General features: G+C 48.0%; 1 protein-coding gene across 1 annotated transcript in view; it reads left to right on the top strand.

Annotated features, from left to right (window-relative positions):
* Positions 1 to 23,339, top strand: part of ZBTB16 (zinc finger and BTB domain containing 16) — a 158,113-nt gene that overhangs the window by 88,829 nt on the left and 45,945 nt on the right. The window contains exons 4-5 of the mRNA XM_038753414.1: positions 16,323 to 16,409; positions 19,749 to 19,886. Coding sequence (XP_038609342.1) covers positions 16,323 to 16,409; positions 19,749 to 19,886 — 225 coding nt within the window. The remainder of the gene's footprint in view (positions 1 to 16,322; positions 16,410 to 19,748; positions 19,887 to 23,339) is intronic.

Below are 23,339 nucleotides of genomic sequence, written 5' to 3'. Positions count from 1 at the left end.
CCAAGGCTCCTGCTCTTTCCAACAGGTCATTCTGCTTCGCTCTAGGCCATGCTGCTTTGGTATATCTAAGTATGTAGTATAAGCAATCTATGTATTTGGATGTTTCATTCTTCAATCAACGGTACTTTTTGAGCTCCTAATGTGTGCAAGGGTCTTTATTAAGTGCTTGGGTGAGTTCAGTATTACAGAGTTGGTAGAAACTTTCCCTGACCACAATGAGTTTACAGTCTAGATAAGTGTGTGTACATTCTTCCCATTAACTTGGGTGTGCATACGTGTGTGCGCGTACACATACACACACCCTCAACACCCCCCCCCCTTCCTTCAGGTGTCCAGAAAGGGATTATGAGTCTCTGTCCTGTACATATGCATGTGTGTGTATGTAGTAGTAGTAATAATATTAAGCACTTACTAAGTGCAGACCACTGTACTAAGTACTGGGAAAGAATACATTAGAATTATGTATTAGAATTAGACATAGTCCCTGTCCCTCGGCAGGGGGTGGATCATGAGTGAATGTATGTGTACACATCCATGAGTGAGGATGTATATACAAATATGATGTGTGTGTTTGTGTGTGTGTGTGTGTGTGTGTGTGTGAATGGGCACCAGAAGCAGTATTTCTCTAAAACCCTCAAAATTGTTCCTTTGCTGTAATGGCCCACACAGGCCATTACCTTTCAGATTTAAAAGCAAAATGAGCTAATCATATCTAGTGCCTTACCCTGACATTCATGCTCGATTGGAAAGTCTATCTTTACCTTTCTATTGCAACTTTGCTTCTGCGATTCATGTTGTTTTTCTGGTGGTGGGAAGTGGGGGTGGGGTTTGACAGATCCCAAAATCTTACCCTCTCCCCAAGAAAGCTTCTATTTCAGGAATTCTTACTGCTCCCCTGCCTCCTCTTCCCATCATGATCCCTTGTCGGCCCCCCTTCCCAGTTTTCAGGGCTCTCCAAATTCCAGTTTTAGACATTCTGGGGTGGGGAGAAGAGGGTTTTTTGTGGGGGTATAGTTGGTTGTGTATATGGGTATATGTGTGCATGTATCTGTGTAAATTACTGATTGCAAGCCTGTGCTTGAACATACTCATGTCTGTAGAAACAAGTTTTTGTGTCTGTGTGACTGTACATGTATGACCATATGTATGACCATGTGCATGACAGCACATGGGTGTATGTGAGGGTGTGCACCCAGGGTCTGGCCATCCCCACTGTCCCCAGCTCGGGCAAGAGAGCGGACACCACGCAGCCGCATTCGTTCTGTGGGCAGAGAACAGGCTAAATTTAAAATTGGAATTGGCTGCGTTCCCCTGGCTTGCGGGTGTGTTAATGACTCATAATAACTTCATTTAAAACCAGCTGAGCAGAAAATAGATTGGAGAGGAGCCTCGGGCCATTATGGATTGGGGTTTTTTTGTTTTTTTTTTTTTTATTTTGACAAGCTCCACTCTACACAGCCTTGAAGTCTCCCAGCAAGGCTGGACCCTGTGGGGTCTCAGTGCTCCCGGGGTTGGGGGTCGAGGGAATGGGGGTTGGAGGCTGGGAGCTAGGCTGGGACCAGAGGCCTGAGAGGTAGGAGCTGAGGGAATGGGTTTTGGGGCTAGGGGCTCTGGTCTGGGAGCTGGCTGCTACTGGTAGGGGGCTAGCCTGGGGACCAGAAACCCCGGCTTGGGGGTGGGGTGGGGGGGCGGGTCTGGACGGGAGCTGGGGCAGAGACTGGCGCTTGGCATGTGTTTTTAAACTGATTAAAAATAGATGCCTTGAGGTATTATTTTAGCATCAGTGGGTTGTATGGGGTTTTTTTGCACTTTTGATGTGGTAAATGGAACATAAATAAAATTGTTTTTGAAATGACTGAATTAATTAGGTAGTAAAGCGACTATAATGCATAAATTTCCTTTGCCATTTCCCCCTTAGTCTGTATTTGTGGTTTGGTTTGGCTAAAGACCCAAACCCCTCTCATAGTTCCCCTTTCCTTCTTAGCATGGACCCTTGACTTGGCACTGAGTCTAAGGAGAAGATGCCCCTCTGCCCCCCAGTCTCTACGTGTGACCTCCCCTCTGGCCCATCTCCTCCACATGGCCCATACTAGCTCAAAGCATTTGCTTGGCACCCTGCCTCACTTGCCCCACCCCTCCCCTATCCCCCTTCCCCCACTTGGTCTAAGTCAACTGGCTTGCCTCCTGGTTCTGAGCACTGGACACCCACATGCCCTCTTTTCTTTTGCAAAAATGGCCCAGAATCAGGAGGGTAGACATGGTAACCTCCATGAGTCGCACCCAGGTTGGGCCAAGATCCAGGGGTAGGTCTGAGGGGCATGGATTGGGGACTGGATTGGCAGCCTGTCTCTTCCTCTCTGTGAGTCTATCACTCCTGAGCCTCCACCCTCATGGTTAAGGATGGACAATCCAACACCCCTGACTGTCTACTCTTCATGCCTACTCTCCCTCCAGTGACCCAGCATGGGCCACCCAACACCCTGACCTCTCTCCATCCCTGACTCCTCTCCCTCCCTGACTCACCCTTCTCCATCTCAGACTATCCCCTATGGAACCCCAACTCTCCCCTCTCCATCCCTGACTCACCCCCCAGAGACCCAGCATCGACCATCAAACACCCCTGACTCTCTGCTCTCCATCCTTGACTCTCCCCTCTCCATCTCAGATCTCCTTCCAGTGATCCAGCATGGACCATACAACCCTCCTAACTCTATCTCCTCTCCATCCCTAACTCTCCCCCAGTGATCCAAAGTGGGCCATCCAACACCCCAACTCTCCTCCCTCCATCCCTGATTCTCCCTCCAGTGATCCAGTAAAGACCATTCATTACCTCTAACCCTCCCCTTTCCATCACTGATTTTCACTCCAGAGGTCCAACATGGACAACTCAAAACCCTTAACTCTCCTATGTCTATTCCCAACTCTCCCTGCAGTGGATAGGTCTAAATAAATGAAATCAAAGAAATGAGTGATGTGTTAAGCATGATTAAGGGTATAATGTCACAAAATGGACTGTCTAATGCCCCTAACTCTTCCCCTCTCCAAACTTGACTCTCCCTTCTGTGGCCCAGCAAGGACCACTTTTCCGTGGATCTATCCAGATGTTTCTGACCTACCAATTTTGTTGTCCTGCATAATGTTCTGAGCATTAAAAGGATGAGTATGGTATGTTAAAACTGTTGGTTTGGGAAAAATATGTTTGTGTAAGTATTATAGCTTTAAAACATTAGTTTGAACTTAAGTGAATGGGCTGGGTTTGTTTTGCTGAATGTATTTGGAATGGTTGGGTGTGGGTAGCTTTTGTGGGAATTGGCTGTGGGTAGACTGGAAGGATTTATGTTAGGATTTGTATGCATGGAGTGTGGTATTGGGTGGTTGTGGTACTATTTGTTTCAAATTGTATCTATGTTGGTTGTGAGGGTTTGGTCAAGATAAGTATACTTTGATTGGATGCATATGGTTGTTTCAGGTGCTTAAGGAGATGGTTGTGTCAGGTGGGTGGTGTTTTGTGTATAGTTGTATATGAGAGGTACTTTTATGTGTAAGGGTTCCAGTGTCTCTGTGGATGTGTTTAGGCTGCTTAGTGTGGCCCTTCGTTCCAATCAATCAAAGCTGTTTATTGAGCACTTGTACAGAGCACTGTATTGAGCACTTGGGAGAGTCCAGTGCAACAGAGTTGGAAAACAGGTTTCCCATCCATCCCAATGGACCATTTGTGTTGATGCAGCAGACCCAGAGTTGAGAGTCTGCTCACTGGACCTGCTCTCTGAAAGCCTGGGGCTGGAGTGGAGACTGAAGGGAAACCATCAGGGAAGCAGCATAGCATAGTGAATAGAGCATAGGCTCGGAAGTCGGAAAGTCACGGGTTCTAATCCCAGCTCTGCCACTTGTCTGCTGGGTGGCCTTGGGCAAATCACTTTATTTCTCTGTGCTTCAGTTACCTCATCTGTAAAATAGGGATTAAGACTATGAGCCCTATGCAGGACAGGGATTGTGTCCAACCTGATTTCCTTTTATCCACCCCAGGATTTAGTACAGTGCCCGGCATGAAGTAAGTGTTTAATAAATACCATTATTATTATTATTGTTAGGGAAGCAGAAGGGTCTGTAATAAATGCATTGTGGGCAGGGAACATGTCTACTATGTTGTAGTGTACTCCAAGCATTTAGTACAGCGCTTTGCACACAGAAAGCACTTAATAAAAATGATTGAATGACAGATTGTGTCCAGGAGCCAGTGCAAAACCATGCTCATTAGATCACTATCCCTGCCACTTTGGCTAGTGAGAAGCAGCATGGCATAGTGGATTGAACACAGGCTTGGGAGTCAGGCTTGTAACTGATCCCAGCTCCACCACTTGGCAGCTGTGTGACCTTGGGCAAGTCACTTAGCTTTTCTGTGCCTCAATGACCTCATCTGAAAATGGGGATTGAGACTGTGAGCCCCGAGTGGGACAGGGATTTTCAAAATCCAACCTGATTTTCTTGTATTCACCCCAGCGCTTAGTACAGTGCCTGGCACATAGTGTTTAACAAATACCATTATTATTATTACTATTATTAATATTATTATTAATATTGGGGCCAGGAAACCTGGCTTACTATGGCCAGGACAACAGGGACCTATCCCCTCTGCACCATACACTGTGTCCAACCCCTTCTCTCCTCTCTCCTTTCTTTGTTTTGCACTTACTATGTGCCAGACACTGTACTAGGTATTGGGTAGTTACAAACTAATCAGGTTGGACACAGTCCATGTCCCACATGGGGCTCACAGTCTTAATCCCCATTTTACAGTGAGGTACCTGAGGCACAGAGGAGTGAAGTCACCCACCCAAGGTCACACAAGACAAGTGGCAGAGCTGGTATTAGAACTCAGGTCCTGCTGACCCGCAGACTTGTGTTGTTTCCACTCAAATCTCCTAAAATCCCCCACAGGCCCCCAATACAAGACACCCCGTGGCCTGGAGGGCCATCTTTCTGAGGTCAGCAGAGGCATTGACCTTGATGTGGGTTCTCTGTTCTCTTGAATGCTGTCTGCATCCTTTATCTCTGGACTGTCTCGGCCTGACCTGTTCTCTTCTCCTTTCACCTCCTCTCTGAACATGTGGATATTACCCATGTTCCAGCTCTATCTCCCTTTCGGTTTTGTTGATTAAAAAACAACACTTGTATCCTCCTATTTCCTCTCTTTCTCTCCTCTCTCTCTCTCTCTCTCCTCCCTCACGCTTTCCCCGGGAGCACACATCTACTTGAGCGAGGGAACACGCAGTGCTAGCCTTTGAGTTTGGCAGGCGCACTGTTCCCTGTCTGATAAGAGGTACTGTAAATAAAACTGTACAGCACGGCCTGTTGTAAAATGCCCTGTGTCTGTACTTATTGTTCTGACAGCTCGGGCTTTTTTGGGGATCTGCTGTTTTGGTACACGCTGTACTTCCTTATGTAAGCAGGCAGGCGGATCTCATCAGAACATTCAAGATGTTTATTTTAAAATCTCAAGGAATTTAAAAACACACACACACGCTCACAGAGACCTCAACACACACACACACACACACACACACATACATACACACACAGAGGCATATGCATACAGAAAGACATGCACACACAGACTAAACCCATCCTCCCCTCCACACACACCCATTCACAGAGGTTGAGAGACACACAGGCACACAAACAGACAACCCCCATCCTTCCCTCCAGAAACACACAGAGGTGTGTAGAGGTGCAGAGACACACAAAGGCAAGTGCACACACATGCGCGCACACACACACACACACACGCATACATTCTTGCCCCTTGACACATACTCACCAAAACATAGGTACATAGAGACACATCCACACCCTCTCCCCACTCCACCTCCACATATGCACATACACAAATGCTAGCAACAGGTTTGTAGTCCTGTTTCCCCCTTTCTTTTCCCCATGGAAGCTTGGATTTTCTCCCATTAGCTTCTGACTCCTTTTTCTCTGGGATTCTCTCTTCTCACCCACATGAAAGAGTGAGTTCACCTGTTTCAGGTGAGGGTGGCCACAGGATGCAGCCCACAAAGTCCCTCCCACCTCTCCCCTCTGTTTCCCTCCTCTCCCCCTGCTTTCCTAGGTCAAGGCCCAGCCCGCTGTGGCCTCTGGTTTATTGGCGAGAACAACCCGTGAGAGCGGAGCCAACAACAAAATCATCATAAAATCCCTAAACCTCTTTGGTTTTAGCCCCCTCTTTGTGATGGGCTGGTCTTCTCCCCTCCCCTCCCATCTCTGTCTGGCAAATGACCAAGGGAGAAGATAGATATTTCACTGCCGCTCTGCTAAATCAGGCTCTAGGGAGCAAAGGGCTGGGATTCTTTTCCATGTTTGCTAGAAGGGGGAAATTGAGGCTGGAGAGGTCAAGCGACTTGCCACTCCCAAAACTTGACGTCCAGTCTCTCTGCCTCCTTCTGGCTGGACTCTACTGTCTAAATTGGTCCAGTTTGGTCCTCCTGGTCTGTGGCTAGTGACGTGACCAGGCCAGGCTCTCAAAGCAAGGCAGTGGAAGGGGCCCAGTGGAGAGAGCCTGGGCCTGGGAATCAAGAGGGCCATGGTTCTAATCCCAGCTCTGCCACTTGCCTGCTGGGTGACCTTGAGCAAACCACTTCACTTCTCTGTACCTGTTACCTCATCTGTAAAATTAATTCATTCAGTCGTATTTACTGAATACTTCCTGTGTGCAAAGCACTGTATTAATCACTTGGAAGAGTACAGTAGAACTGTAAACAGATACAGTCCCTGGCCACAGTGTGTTTACAGCCTAGTGGGGGATTAAGACCATGATTCCTATGTGGCTTAACCTGATTAGCTTCTATCTACCCCAGCGTTTAGCTCGGTGCCTGACACATAGTATGTGTCATTTTAAAAAGTGGGGATGGGGTTGGGGGCGGTTATTTTTCTCCTGCATGACTCCAATAGCCAAGCTGCTACCGGGCAGGCCCTCTCTCCCCCAGGTCCCCAGAATCTTGGGTAAAAAGGAAAGGTGTTTTAGAAGCCAGTTGGCGTGTCAGGACCCCTCCCTATTGCCCCCGATTTTTGGCTCCTCGCTGCAAAGCAGACCCTTCTGGACTGTGAGCCCGCTGTTGGGTAGGGACCGTCTCTATATGTTGCCAACTTGTACTTCCCAAGCGCTTAGTACAGTGCTCTGCACACAGTAAGAGCTCAATAATAACTGCTCTGTGCCTCAGTTACTTCATCTGTAAAATGGGAATCAAGACAGTGAGCCCCAAGTGGGACAAGCTAATAACTTTGTATCTATCCTAGTGCTTAGAACAGTGCTTGGCACATAGTAGGTGCTTAACAAATGCCATTATTATCATAATTATTATATGGGGCAGTGCAATGTTAGGCGGAAGCAAAGAGAAGCACAGAGTTCTCCACATAATAGGCTCCACTAAGAGCTCACCTCTGCCAGGAGGCCTTCCCAGACTGAGCCCCCTCCTTCCTCTCCCCCTCCTCCCCCTCTCCATCCCCCCTGCCTTACCTCCTTCCCTTCCCCATAGCACCTGTATATATGTATATATGTTTTTACATATTTATTACTCTATTTTAGTTGTACTTATTCTATTTATTTTATTAATATGTTTTGTTTTGTTCTCTGTCTCCCCCTTCTAGACTGTGAGCCCACTGTTGGGTAGGGACCGTCTCTATGTGTTGCTAACTTGTACTTTTCCCAAGCGCTTAGTACAGTGCTCTGCACCCAGTAAGCGCTCAATCAATACGATTGAATGAATGAATGAATGAATGAATGAATAAATACGATTGAACGAATGAATGAATGGACCACGAGGAAGCCCTTTAAACAGTGGGCGGGGCCAGAGCGGGCAGCCGAGCCCGAGGCCCTCTGCCGCCCCCTAGGGGCCGCCCGGGCACTGCCCGCCTCACACCCGGCAATCCGCTGGGGCGACGGGCCCGAGGGGGTGAACGGAGGTCATTTGGTCCAATCCCCTGTCTCCCCGCCTTCAGTCCATTCCAGGAAGATGAGCGTTGTGGATCTCTCACGGGTCTGGGAGACAGAAGGTCATGGGTTCTAATCCCAGCTCTGTCGTTTGTCTGCTGTGTGGGCAACTCACTTCACTTCTCTGTGCCTCTGTTACCTCAGCTGCAAAATGGGGATTGAGATTGGGAGCCCCACGTGGGGCAGGGCCTGTGTCCAACCCGATTTGCTTGTATCCACCCCAGCGCTTAATACAGAGCCTAGCACAGAGTAAGCGCTTAGCAGACACTATTATTATTATTATTATCTTCCTTTGAGGACATTGGATGGGAAGGGGTTTTCATCCCTCCGGGAACTGGGGTCCCGTGCCCCCCGGGCTAAGGGTCGTGGGGAGTGGGGGTTGCAGGAATACATGAAGGGTTTAGGGACGGCGGGACTTGGGGAGGGGCGCAGAGGAGAATGACGGGGAAATATGAGACCGCCGCGGGGTAATAATCAAGATAATAATAATAATGGTATTTGTTAAGCACTTACTATGTGCCAGGCACTGTACTAAGCGCCAGTGTGGATTCAAGCAAATCAGGCTGGACACAGTCCCTGTCCCACGTGGGGCTCGCAGCTTCAATCCCCAATTTACAGATAAGATAAACGGAGGCCCAGAGAAGTGAAGTGACTTACCCCAGGTCACACAGCAGACAAGTGTCAGGGTCGGGATTAGAACTCATGACTCCCAGGCTCCTCTATCCACTACGGCATGCCGCTTCTCATCGGGTCGTCCCCGGCTGGGCCGCCTGCCCTGGGCTCGCCCTATGCCCAGCGAACAGGCACAGGCTTCCGTGTGGATCAAAAAGACGAGTCCTCCCCCATCGATCACTGCCGGGACGGGAAATTCATCGCGTTTAATGGAGGGAGGTCGGAGAGGTCCGGGACCTAGCACGGAGCCGCCAGCTCAGCAGCCTTTGAAAGGGGGCAGATGGAGTGCGCTCAGATCGGCCCCCTCCACCCCATCCCGATTGCAAAGAGGTTTCGGGGGAGGGGGTCTGGTGGGGTCGGGCCCTCGGAGGTGTGGGAGCGAAGCCCCTCGCCGGGCAGGAGGCTCCCGCTGGAGACTGGAGAAGAGGCCGAGGGGGGCGGTGGGGGAGAGGCCAGAGCCGTCCACATAATAAAAACAATGAATATGGTATTTGTTAAGCGCTTACTATGTGCCTGGCACTGTACTAAATGCTGGGGTGGATAGAGAACCAGCGTGGCTTAGTGGAAAGAGCACGGGCTTAGTCGTGGTTTTTAATCCCGGCTTTGCCACTTATCAGCTGCGTGACTTTGGGCGAGTCACTTAACTTCTCTGTGCCTCAGTTACCTCAACTGTAAAGTGGGGATTAAGACTATGAGCCCCATGTGGGACAACCTGAAATACCCCGGCACTTAGAACAGTGCTTGGCACATAGTAAGCGCTTAACAAATGCTACCATTATTATTATTATTATTTCAAGCAAATCAGGTTGGACGCAGTCCCTGTCCCGCAAAGGGCTCACAAGTCTTCATCCCCATTTTAGGGATGAGGTAACTGTGGCCCAGAGAAGTAAAGTGACTTGCTCAAGGTCACACAGCAGACAAGTGGCAGAGTCGGGATTAGAACTCATGACCTTCTGATTCCCAGGCCCGTGTTCTAATCCACTACTCCATGCTGCAGCCGAGACCTCCCCCGTTCTCCTCCCCACTCGGGTCTCTCCCCCCCGCGGGGCGCAGCGGGGGCGGATCCAGTTCTTATCTCCTTTGCCCCGGTCCGGGGGGGAGGGGGTCGTACTGCCCACCATTTCCTCTCCGCCGGCCGGGCCCTGGGGGAGAAGCGGTTTCCAAGAATCCCCACAAACGCCACGCGCGCATAATGCCGGGGGAGGCGGGGGGGCTCTGCCCCCTGCACCTGCTGTGCCTCTTGTCAGATGGAGATGAAGCCCTCGCCCCCCTCACCCCCCCCTTCCTCTTCAGAGACCAGCGAGGATTTGCTACAACTGAGATGAGATCAGTTGCAGATGGACAGAAAGTCATCGATGGGTAATGATTGGCCGAGATGGAGAAGAAGTAATGGCTGCAGGAAGAGAGACAGATGCAGAGACATGTAGAGGGAGGCAGAGGCAGGTCGAGGCCAAGAGAGACAGGGACAGAGACATGTACAGGAAGATAGAGGCAGGTAGAGTCCAAGAGAGACAGGCACCGAGACATGTAGAGGGAAGTTGAGGGAGATAAAGACAGGAAAAGGCCAAGAGAGACAAGGACAGAGACATGTAGAGGAAGATAGAAGCAGAGACATGTTGAGGGGGATTAAGGTAGATGGAGACCTAGAAAGACAGGTGGAGATTGATCTAGAAGGAGAGAGAGACAGAGACTGAGACAGAGAAACAGAGACCAAAAGAGACAGGCACTGAGAAACTGAGATAAGCGGAGTCCTAAGATACACAGCAGAAACCTGGAAGGAAACAGAGATGGAGAAAGAAAGATGGGAAGATGGAGAGGCACAGAGACTGATTGAGAGAGACAAAGACAACTAGAGAGAGACATTCAGAGATTAGATAGGGATGCAGAGACAAAGAAACGTATAGACCGAGAAAGCCCCAGAGACAGACACATAGAGATATAGAAGAGTTTAGGCTAAGGTTTTAAAGCCTTCTTAAAGTTCCATCTCCACCAGGAAGTCTTCCCCAATTAACTCACGAAACTCCAGAGGCTTTCCCTTGGAACTTCTGTATTTTAAACCATACTCTCAGTATTCATATCCAGATGCGTGTTTATTATTTATAAATTTATCTGTCCATTCAATCATTGGGAGCTGTTTCATCTTGATATACTTGTGCCTTTTCCTTCTTAGACTTGTTCTTCCTCCTGCCTCATAATTTATAAATCATTTTGGTCTGTCTTCTCATTAGACTCTAAGCGTGAGGGCAGAGAATGCGTGTCTTGTTCCAGTTGGACTCTCCCAAGCCTCCAGTAGAGTGCCTAGCACTCAGCAGTTGCTCAATTAGTGTCATTAAAATAAGTGAGAGGTAGAGGCAAAAAGACATAGAGAGATGTAAAGAGGGAGATATAGAAAGAGACAGAGAGATATGGTGTCCCTAGCATTGCCCCCACACCCAGTTATAGTAATAATAATAATAATTCTGGTATTTGTTAAGCACTTACTATGTGCCAGGTACTGTACAAAGCATTGCGTGTGGGGGGGGGGGGGGGGCGGGGAAATACAAGCAAATCAGATTGAGTATAGCCCATGTTCCACATGGAGCTCACAGTCTTAATCCCCATTTTACAGATGGAGGAAACTGAGGCACAGAGAAGTGAAGTGACTTGCACAGCCAGGGTTAGAACCCAATCATATTTATCGAGCACTTACTGTGTGCAGAAAGAGTGCTTGAAAGAGTACACCCCACCTCACTGCTCTCCTACTACAACCCTGCCTCAACACTTCACTTCTCTAATGCCAGTCTACTCACTGTACCTTGATCTCATCCATCTCACCGCCGACCTCTTGTCCACATCCTGCCTCTGGCCTTGAATGCCCTCCCTCTTCATATCTGATAGATAATTGCTCTCCTTTCTTTCAAAGCCTTATTGAAGGCACACCTCCTCCAAGAGGCTTTCCCTAATTAAGCCCTCCTTTCCTCTTTTCCCACTTCCTTCTGCATCACCCTGATTTGCTCCCTTTTACTCACTTCTCCCTCAGCCACACAGCACTTAGATACATACCCATATTATATTTATTTATATTTATGTCTGTTTCCCCCTCTAGACTTTGAGATTATTATGGGCAGTGAAAGTGTCTACCACCTCCATTATATTGTTATATTGTACTCTCCCAAGTGTTTAGTACAGTGCTCTGAACATACTAAGCACACTATAAATATGATGGATTGATTGAAGCAGAGTTTTGTTTGTTTTATGGTTTGTTTTATGGTACTTGTTGAGTGCTTACTAGGTGTCAAACGCTGTTCTTAGCGCTGGGGTAGGTACAAGTCAATTAGGTCAGACACATCCCTGTCCCGCATGGGGCTTATGGTCTGAAGTATGAGGGAGAACAGGTATTGAATCCCCATTTTTCACTTGAGGAAACTGAGGCACAGAGAAGCTCAGTGACTTACCCAAGGCCACCCAGCAAGCAATTGGCAGAGTCAGGTTAGAGCCCAGGCCTTCTGACTCTCAGGTCTGTGCTCTTTCTACTAGACCACACTGCTTCTTCTACAATATAACAGAGTTGGTAGACACATTCCCTACCCATAATGAGCTTACAGTCTATTCATTCAACTGTATTTACAGAGCATTTACTGTGTGCAAAGCACTGTACTAAGTGCTTGGGAGAGTACAGTATAACAAGACACATTCCTGCCCACAGTGAGCTCTCAGTCTAGAGACAAGTTTATAGTCTAAAACTTGCAGTCTCAGTATCTCTTTTTTGAATTTGGGCAGTTTGGGTTCTTTGCCTGCTTCTGTGCCCTTGGACCCCAACCCTGCAGAGTCTGTTCAGAATTCAGAGATTTCTTCGGCCCCATTTTACCCATCCAATACTCAGAGATGCCCGTCTGTTTGTAAAGATCCTTGGATAATAATAATAATAATCATTCTGGTATTGTTAAACACTTACTATGTGCCAGGCACTGTACTAAGTGCTGGGGTGGATACAAGCAAATTAGGTTGGACACAGTCCCTGTCCCACGTGGGGCTCATAGTCTCAATCTCCATTTTACAGATGAGGTAACGGAGGCACAGAGAAATGAAGTGACTTGCCACACAGCAGACAAGAGGTGGAGCCGGGATTAGAACCCATGACCTTGTTATTCCCATGCCCGTGCTCTATTCACTAAGCCACACTACTTCTCAATGAAGTCCCAGTTTCCTTCCTCCCTTCGCCTTCCAGCATCCACTGCCCCACCTGCTGGGGAAGGAGAGAGAAGAAAGGGGTATTAGAGAGGGTTCTTCCTTGACTTCAAAAGTGGGCATCCAGGAGAGCAACCAACACAGAGTTCCTTCTTCTTTCCTGGTACCTCTGTTGAGGATGGTGTCCTGGACTAGGTGAGTTGTGTGGCTGAAATGGGAAGAGAAGAGGACATCGTTCAGTAGTAATAGTACAAGTAGTTGTAATAGCAGTAGTAATAGTATAGTCCTCTTTACTGTAATCTCCCCCTCTAGACTTTAAGCTCCTCGTGGGCAAGGAACATGTCTACCAACTCTTTTATTTTGTACTCTCCCAAGCAGTAAATGCTCAATAAATTACAATTAATTGATTGATTGATAATAGTAGTAGTAATAGTAGTAGTAGTAGTCCTCTAGACTGTAATCTCCCTCTCTAAACTGTAAGCTCCTTGTGGGCAAGGCACATGTTTGCCAACTCTGTTGTTTTATACTCCCCCAAGCAGTAAGTGCTTATGATTGATTGATAGTAGTAGCAGTAGTAGCAGTGTGACCTAGTGGATAGAGCACAGGCCTGGGAGTCAGAGGGATCCAGGTTCTAATCCCGGCTCTGACACTTGTCTGCTGTGTGACCTTGGGTGAGTCACTTCACTTCTCTGAACCTCAGTTACCTCATGTAGAAAATGGGGATTAAGAGTGTGAGCCCCAAGTGGGACAGGGACTGTGTTCAACCTGATAACCTTATATCCATCCCAGTGCTTAGAACAGGGCTTGGCACATAGTAAGTGCTTAACAAATACCAAAAGTATTATTAGTATTAGTAGTAATGGTACATATTGAGCACCTACTAGATGCAATGCCCCAGTTAGGCATTTAGGGGAGTATAATAAAAGCATGAGATGTGTTCCTTGCTCACCAAGAACTTCTACTTTATTGGGAAAATAACGGACAAGTCTAAAAATTACGGTATTTAAGTGCTTACTATGTGTCAAGCCCTGTTCTAAGCATGGGGTAGATAAAAGTTAATCAAGTCAGATGCTGTCCCTGTCCCACATGAGGCTCCCAGTCTAAATAGGAGGTAGAACAGGAACTGAATCCCCATTTTAAAGAAGAGGAAAATGAAGTACAGAGAACTGAAGTGAGTTACCCAAGGTCACACAGCAGGCAGGTGGTGGAGCCGGGATTAGAACCCAGGTTCTCTGACTCCCAGGTCTGCACAATTTCCACTAGGCCATGCTAGGGTCATTAGAGCAAATGATTGTCACAGTCTAGATTAGACTATGAGCCCATTTTGGGAAGGGATTGTCGCTATTTGTTGCTGAATTGTGCTTCCCAAGCGCTTAGTACAGTGCTCTGCACACAGTAAGCGCTCAATAAATGTGATTGAATGAATGAAATGATTGACTTTACAGCTGTCTACATGTATGAGTGCTGAGAAGGGGTGCAAATAAGTGCTAGAAATGTCTGATGAGTTGTTTAATCAATCAATCAGTGATATTTATTGAGCACTTACTGTGATATGTTTCAATGTGAATTGATGAGGGGTGGCTTGTTTGAGGTAGCAATATTTTAGGAGTGCTTTGACCTTTAAGAGAACTGCAGTCTGATTAATTAATTGGCGAAGGAATTCCAGTCAATCAATCCATAATATTTATTCATTCCTAACTGTGCAAAGCACCATACAAAGCATTTGGGAGAGTACAATAGAGTGAGTATATATAATCCCTGCCCTCAAGGAGTCTACAATCTAGATGGGGAGGCAGATCCTAAAGTAAATTCCAAGTTGGAAGGGAGCAAGTATAAAAATGTGTATCCAAGTGCAACACCAGGATCATGAGTACCCAAATGGGAACAGAGTGAGGGAAAAGATGGAAGTGGAAGAGGGTTCAGTTGAGGGCCTTGGAAGAGATGAAGAGAGTGAGCTAGGGAGTAGGAGAAATGAAGAGAGGCTAGGTAAAATGGGGAGAGCTGGAGGATCCTTGAAGTTGATTCTGAGGAGTTTTTGCTTATGTGGAAGGAAAAAGAAAGTCAGTAGAGGGTCCTGAAGACAGCAGAGATATGTGATGAGTGACACTGCAGGAAGATGACCCATATGGTGGTATCAATCAATCAATCGTATTTTCTTGGTGCAGAACATTGTACTAAGTGTTTGGGAGAGTAAAATAAATTTGGTAGATGCGTTCCCTTGCCCACAAGGAGCTTACAGTCTTGAAGGGGAGGCAGACATCAAAATAAAGTATGGAGATGTACAAAAGTGCTATGGGACTGAGGGTGGGGTGAATAAAGGACACAAATCCAAGTGCAAGGATGATGTAGAAGGGAAAGGGAGTTAGGCTTAGTCAGGGAAGGACTCTTGGAGGAGATGTGATTTTAATAAGTCTTTGAAGATGGGAAGAGTGATGGTCTATCCTAAATGAAGGTAGAGGGAGTTACAGGCAAGAGGGAAGATGTGGGCAAGGGGTCAGCAGTGAGATAGATGAAATCAAGGTACAGTGAGTAGGTTAGGAGCAGGGAGAGGCTGGAGGCAGTGAGGTTAGCAAGGAGGCTGATACTGTAGTCTGTAGACTGTAAGCTTCTTGTGGGCAGCGATCACGTCTACCAACTCTATTGCATTGTACTTTCCCAAACGCTTACTATAATGCTCTGCGCCGAAGTAAGCACTCAGTAAATATCGACTGATTGATAAAAAATGCCATTGATTGAGTAATTGTGAAGATTTACAATGCCTGTTCTCCCTCCTGCTTAGACTGTGAGCCCTATATGGGACAGGGACTGTGTCCAACCTGACTAGTAAGTACTTCAAAGCTTGAAACAGTGCTTGACACATAATAAAGGCTTAACAAATACCATGAAAATAATAATGATAATCGTCAGCAGTAGCAGCAGCAGCAGCAGCATCAAGCCAAGTAATGAATAGAGCCTGGACCAAGGTGGTAGCAGTTTGTGAGGGAAAGACTAAGCTGATGAGATAAATGGCATGGAGGAAGAATTGGCAGGATTTAGCAGTCAATCAATCATATTTCCTGAGTGCATACTGTGTTCAGAGTGCTGTATTAAGCACTTAGGGAAAGTACAGAACAACAATGTTGGTAGATACATTCCCTGCCCACAATGAGCTTGTAATCTAGAGGGGGAGACAGATATGAATATAAATAAACTATGGATATCTACACAAGTGCTGTGGGGCTGAGGGAGTGGGGAATAAAGGGTGTGAAGAGCAATGGCTTGAATATAACAGTTGGAAGGCAGGGGAAGAGTTAAGATTGACATCAAAATTGCAGGCTCAGTGGTTTTAGGGTTTTATAGAAAGAAGATTCTGGTGCAAAGGTGGGACAGATACATTTCTCATCAAGAGTCGTCGACCTCCTCCTCCCCTCTGTACAGCCACACACCTGGCTGTCCCTACTGCCCCGATCCAGGCACTAGCCCAAGCATAATGTGCTTCCTCTTTTGTTTGCAGCGGGTGCCAAAGCCTTTGTCTGTGATCAGTGCGGTACCCAGTTCTCCAAGGAGGATGCCCTGGAGATCCACAGGCAGACGCACACTGGTGAGTCTATGTCTATCCCATCCTCTCTGAGGCCGGGAAAATCAATCAATCCATTGATGCAATTTCCTGAGCGCTTGCTTTGTGTGGAGCATTGTACTAAGCACTTGCAGCGAATATGATAGAGTTGGTAGACACGATCCCTGTCCACAAGGAGCTTACAGTTTACAGGAGAAAGAGAAGCAGAATATGTTTCCCCTCCCTCTCCCTCCTTCCCTCCAATGGCTCTGGCCAGGAGGGAGTGGAACAGGGATCCATACCACGCATCTGGCTAGGTGGGGATTTACCCGTTGACCCCGAAGACCAGAGTCCTGAATGCCACCTTGAGCCTTCCTCCACGAGCCAAGCTGGGATCTGAAAGAAACAGGGCTGGGCCAAAATGGCAGCAGGCAAAGGGTACATGAGCATGTGAATCTGCCCTTCCCCAAACCCCTCATCCCATCTTCCTTTGACCCACATCTCCTTGTGGATTCTCAGAGCACTGGGGCATGGCTCCTGGAGGGAGGGAGAGGTGGGGTACTTGGAAGCTGTTGGGCATTTTGGGGTCCCGGCAGCAAAGCTGGGCTATTTCCCACTCCCACAGCATACACCAGGACTGTTCCCCTGTTCCAGTTTCCCCTTGGGGAAACTGAGGCAGTGCAGAGTCCTAAAGGAGCCTGCCTGACACCCATGCAGTCCAGTAGTGGCAGGAAGGACCCAGGACTACAGATCTCTCAAGTCCAAGCATAAGGCTTCCTCAAATAAATAGTAACTCAGAGGACCTGCATTCTAATCCCTAATCTGCTTGCTATCTGCTTGCTGTGTGACTTTAGGCAAGTCACATAACTGCTCTGTGCTTCAGTTTCCTCAACTGCAAAATGGGGATTTAGTACCTGTTCTGCCTCCTGTTTAGACTGTGAGCCCCAAGGGTGACAGGGACCGTATCCTGCATGATTATCTTGTATCCACTCCAGCACTTAGAATAGTGCTTGAAACATAGTAAGCTCTTAACAAATTCCATAAAAAGAGGGTTCAGTCTCAAAGGGAATATCAAAGGGAAAGAGGCTGCCTTTATGCAGATGAGGAAACTGGAGTACATAAAGGTTAAGAGATTTGCCCAAGTCATCCAGAAGGTGAGTAGCAGAGCTGAGGCTTGCACCTGGGTTTCCTGCCTCCCGGTCCTATGCTCTTTCCCCTAGGCCCCACTACCTCCATAAGGGATGCCACCTCCCTGGGCCTCCTCGGTCTAAGACCTTATGACTGGCTGCACTTCCAAGGACACAGAGGGGCCAGACCCACGGGGAGGGGCTGGACTGGATTCAGCTTTGCTGTTCCTCTTTGGCTTTCTGTTTTGGAACAGCAAAGACTCTGAGAAGATAAACAGAGATCACTTTACACCTTTCTATTATGACAAATACATATTGCAAAACACTGCAGCTCCCAAAGCGTTTCTCTGGCAGAGCAAAGAGGAATTAACAGCTCTTGGGCTCCGCTAGAAGCCGCACTTCATTTACACCTCCGAGTGTTTTACACCACTCAGAAACTGAAACCGAGAAACACACGCACGCACATACGCCCCCACGCCCGCACACGCACAACACTGCTTTATCCTATATTTAGGAACTTCTTAAATTAGTAAGTAGGCCTTTTAGTCCCGATAAACTGATAAATACCATTAATGGCTTAATTTATACCCCGAGCTTGAAATTTGACACACGGACACTATCTTGGCTCAGGAAACAGAACCAGTTTGGTGCCAAAGGTTTTAATGACCGATCAGGAATATAAATTGCTGCATCACTGAACAGAAATAGCTTCTCCGTGTCATTGGATCTGGAAACTTCTCTGGCCAGGCAGCAGTTAATAAATTCTAAAATAATTGCCCTCTTTATTCAAAGTCAGACTAATTAGGAATGGATTTTACCAATCATAATGTTTTTCCGGCAGCTGTAACTCCAAGGTTTGGGCCGGGGCGGGCTCTCCAGGCAGAGGGGTGCCCCGTGGTAGTTGAAACTGGGGGGCATGGGGGCGAGGGAGATGGGAAACAAAGTGGGGGTCTTGGTGTTGGACTCAAGTCAAAGGTCATGACCGGAGGCAAGGTCCTGGGCCAAACAGCCTTGGCAGGACCCGGCCAGGCAGGGGAGTCAGTACTCTTTCTGGGCAGGACCGGGACGCAGATTCTCATGCCTGGACCGATGGTGGCAGGAGATAAGGTCCAAATCTGCAGCAGGAGAGCACTGGGGCAGATATTCGGAAGAACTTCCCGGCTTTCTGGAGCAGGAGACCAAGAGAGGGCAGTGAAGTTCTGCCTCTTGAGATGGGTAACCACCAAAAAGATGTCCATCGACCCTGCGAGGCATAGGTGGTCCCCGGCTCCAAGGCAGAGGGCTGGCCTGGGTGATAGTTTGGGCTTTCTTCCAGCTTGGGAATACAGACAGGAACTCTCCCACTGATTGGAGAGGAGGCCAGTGAGGAAGGCAAGAAGCTTGGACCTCTAGAGGAGGGCAGGGAGGGAGGAAACCAGGGGCTTTATTTGCTCTCAGAGAAGTGGGGACAGGAGGGGCCCCAGGATCCAGAAATAGCCCGAATCAAGCAACGTGATGGACGTTAAACAGGTTTCTCATCACCTGCTGGAATGGCCAGTGTGTCCTTTTCAGTCACGCATGGGGGAAGGCTGGGAGCAGGCATAGACATTGAAAACTTCCTGTGGGCAAAAGCATCAGTGGCCTGGGGGCTCACAGCTGGGAATGGGCTCTGGAAATCATTCAGGCCGGCCCCCTTCCCCTTGTTTTTTGCTGCCTAACATCCCCAGGGGCTTCTGACCCCCAGGCATAGACATATATAAACCTGATCAGTAGTCTATGCAAACGTTAGATCCCCAACCCTAGCCCAAATCCCAACTTTTTTTATGGAATTTATTGAGTGCTTACTATGTGTCAGGCACTGTACTAAGCACTGGGGTCAATACAAATTTGTCAGGTTGGACACAGTCCCTGTCACGCATGGGGCTCAAAGTCTTAATTCCCATTTTACAGATGAGGGAACTGAAGCACTGAGAAGTTAGGTGATTTGTCCGAGGCCACTCAGCAGGCAAGTAGCTGATTCAGGCTTAGAACCCAGATCTTTCTGATTTCCAGGTCCTTGCTCTATTGACTAGGCCACACTGCTTCTCTAACTCCACCTGGACTCTAACTCTAACCCCAACCTAACTCTAATCCTGCCTCTACCCTAATCCTCTCGTAGCCACAACCTGAGCTCTAGCTCTACCCCGGCTTGACTCTTTCCTAAATCCCTCCTACTGCAGGTGGAGCCTGTTTCCCCTTGTTCGGACACTGAGACCTTGAGTCTCTTTCTTCCTTCTAGGGTCCCCAAGATCCAGGGGGACGTGCTGGGGACATGGAGGGCCTCAACCTGCATTGGCTCCTGTGGATATTCCTGGCCTGGAGGAACCCAACTGGGTCAGAAGGGAGATGATTCGGAGAGTCAAATCTGACCTAGAAGGTGAATATGTTCTAGTGCAAGTTGGCCCCTAGCTGTCACCAGGAACTGACCGCACCTCTTTCCAAACCCTCCAGCCCAGCCTCTTTGGGGTAGATGGTGGGTAAGGATGAATAATAGTAATTATGATGGTAGTAATAATATTTGTTCAACACTTACTATGTTCCAAGCGCTGTACTAAGTGTTGGGATGGGTTCAAGTTAATCAGGTTGGACACAGTCCCCGTCCCACATGGGACTCTCAGTCTAAGTAGAAGGAAGAGCAGGTATTTCATCCCCATTTGCAGATGAGGAAGCTGAAGCACAGAGAAGTGAAGTGGCTTGCCGTAGGTCATACAGCAGGCATGTGGCAGAACAGGGATTAGAACCCAGGTTCCTTGACTCCGAGGCCCAGGCTCTTCCTATTAGGCAGTTCCCCAGGACATCTGGTCCTTCTCCTCACTTCACTAGTGGGGAGCTGAGGTCTAGGGAGGGAAGTGCCTGGAACCAGAGTCCAATGTCTCATCTCCCAGTCCCATGGGGGCCATTGAAGTAGTATTAGGAGTCGTCCTAGTAGTAGCAGCAGCAATAATTATTGAGCATTCACTTGGTGCAGTGCACTGTACTACTACTAATAATAATTATGGTATTTGTTAAGTGCTTGCTATGGGCTAGGCAATGTACTAAGCTCTAAGGTAGATACAATCAAATTGGGTTGGACATAGTCCCAATTCTCATTTTACAGATGATGTAACTGAGGCACAGAGAAGTTAAATGACTTGCCCAAAGTCACACAGCAGACAAGTGGTGGAGCCAGGATTAAAGCCACGACCTTCTGACTCCCAGGCCCATGCTCTATCTGCTATGCCATGCTGCTTCTCTAGTTACTTGAGAAGAATAGAATAAAGAAATCACATGTTCCCTGCCAACGAGGAACCTACGTTCTTAGGAGGGAGACAAACAAAAATAGTTACCATTCGAGTAGTCAAAATAAACGATTGAGCACACACACACGCACACACACACACACACATATGCACAGAGTAGGCTGAGAGAGTGATCAGGCTCAAGCAGGGTGTTGGGAGTAATCGGGGCCGGACTGGGATCGGGGCGGGATGGAATTGGCACCGAAAGACTCCGTCTCCGGATGGGCAGGGGGCACGGAGTGTGAGCCCACTGTTGGGTAGGGACCGTCTCTATATGTTGCGAACTTGTACTTCCCAAGTGCTTAGTACAGTGATCTACACACAGTAAGCACTCAATAAATACGATTGAATGAATGAATGAATGGGAAGGCTCATTGGAGAAGGTGGGATTTTAAGAGGGCTTTAAAAGTAGAGAGAAGTTCTGTGGTACGGCTGAACCATGAATGAATGATATTGCTGCTACTCGCCTCCCTATCTAGTGAGCATGAAGACTCTCCCCCATCCCACGGCTGGCCTGCCTTTGCTGTTAAACCCATCTTTTGTGAGAACAGAGGACAGGGGACCCCCCCCCCCCCACAACACACACACACCCTGCTCCTCAAGTATGGCTCTTTCTCACCCTTCCCAGACCGGTTGCGTCTGGGCCTATTTATGCCAGGGCTTGGTTAGGTTCAGCCTTAACATTTCTAATTTGGTTAGTCAATAGCCCTAACACCTCTGATTTGGACAACCTACAGCCTTGGCACCTCTGATCTAGTTAATTCACAGCCCTGGCATTTCTGATCTGATCAGTCCATAGCCTTAGCATCTCTGAGCTCTCGGCAGTGCACAGCTCTGGCACCTCTAATCAATCGATCAACTTGTTGAGCACTTACTGTGTGCAGAACACTGTTCTAAGTGCATGGGAGAGTTCAGTACAGCAGAGTGATAGATATATTCCCTACTCACAGTGAGCTTCATTCTAAAGATATTACTATAAATAGATTATAGATATGTACACAACTGTTCTAATCTGAATAGTCTGTAGCCCTGTCAGCATGGCGTGCTGGAAAGCGCACAGGCCTGTGAGACAGAAGGTCACGGGTTCTGCCACATTTGTCTACTGTGTGACCTTGGGTAAGTCACTTAACTTCCCTGTGCCTCTGTTACCTCCTAAGTAAAAGGGGGATCTAGATTGTGAGCCCCATTTGGGACAAGGACTGTCCAACCTGATTTGCTTGTATCCACCCCAGTGCTTAGTATAGTGCCTGGTACATAGTAAGTCCTGAACAAATATCACAATTATTATTATTGTTATTATTATTATATCTGATATGGTCAGTCCTCAGCTTCTCCATCTCTGATTTGGGCAGCCTATAACCCTGACACCTTTGATTAGGTCAATCCATTGCTGTGACATCTCTGACCTGGGCAGTCCAGAGTCCTTGCACCTCTGATCTGATCAATTCAGATCAGCCCTGCGATTTCTGATCTGAGCAGTCTAAGTCCTGGCACCTCTGAGCTGGACATTTAATTTACTAGAGTAAAATTCAAATCCCTGTTTTAGATTTGTAAAAATGTGTTTGTCCTGAACGTCCCACTCCCTTACAGTGGCTCAGGGGAAGGCTGCTTTCTTTGGTAACAAAGTTGGAGGGGTGTTTGGTGGGAGCATTACTCTGAGCAACAATGACCACTGCTCCACGACTGCCACCATGTGCACTCTGTACAAACTCCACTGAAAAATCCCACCAGTGCTGGGGCCCCTCAGCCACAAAAAAGGCACCCACGGTTGCCACCTCAGCCCCCTACTGGGGCTTGTTTCTCCCAGAGCACCATCAGTTTCTGCCCCTCAGGCAACCCGTGCAGAGACCACGTTTTTCCACACCTTTACACCCCAATTCTGAGCCTTGGGGGGAGATGGGAGGCTATAAGAGGGAGGAGAAGTAAGTGTTTCTGCCATTTGTGTAACCTACAGGTGCCTGACTTGGCCCGTCATAACAAAATCACCTTTTATTCTCAGATTCTACAAGGGACTCCCCCCAGTCCGGGGTTGGGGCACAGGGGGCAGCAGGCCTTCCGACCCCCAGATTAGAGTGCCGGTTGGCGGGAGCTGCCCGGTTCACGTGGAATAGCACTTGACTTTTATAAATATCAGAGGTGATTGGTATAGAATTTCCGTCACCATGCCAAGGAATTCAACCCGAGAAAGCTGGGATGGAGCGATGCTGGCTCCATCATCCCCGCTTGGGGAAGAGTCATGTGCTGGTGTTTGTACAGTCGATACACTAGCATAGATTTACTCTTGACCTAATTTCATGCTGTTACTATAAAGGCATGTTTGCTGCCTAATATAGAGTTTATTTTCCTAGCAGCGGGCCTGGCTCCAGCGCCACATTCTCCGAGGATGGTCCGGCGGGCTGGCCGCACCCTTCGAGGGTGTCTGGGAGGCATCACCACCAAATCTCAGGGGGGCTTCTGGTGTTGGGGGAGCAGTCTCTCCAACCAAATCCCAGCGCTTAGAACAGTGCTTGGCACGTAGTAAGCAATTAACAAATACCATCATTATTATTATT

Source organism: Tachyglossus aculeatus, chromosome 11 (assembly GCF_015852505.1).
Source record: "Tachyglossus aculeatus isolate mTacAcu1 chromosome 11, mTacAcu1.pri, whole genome shotgun sequence".
NCBI lineage: Eukaryota > Metazoa > Chordata > Mammalia > Monotremata > Tachyglossidae > Tachyglossus > Tachyglossus aculeatus.
This window is presented reverse-complemented; position numbering and strand designations above follow the sequence as displayed.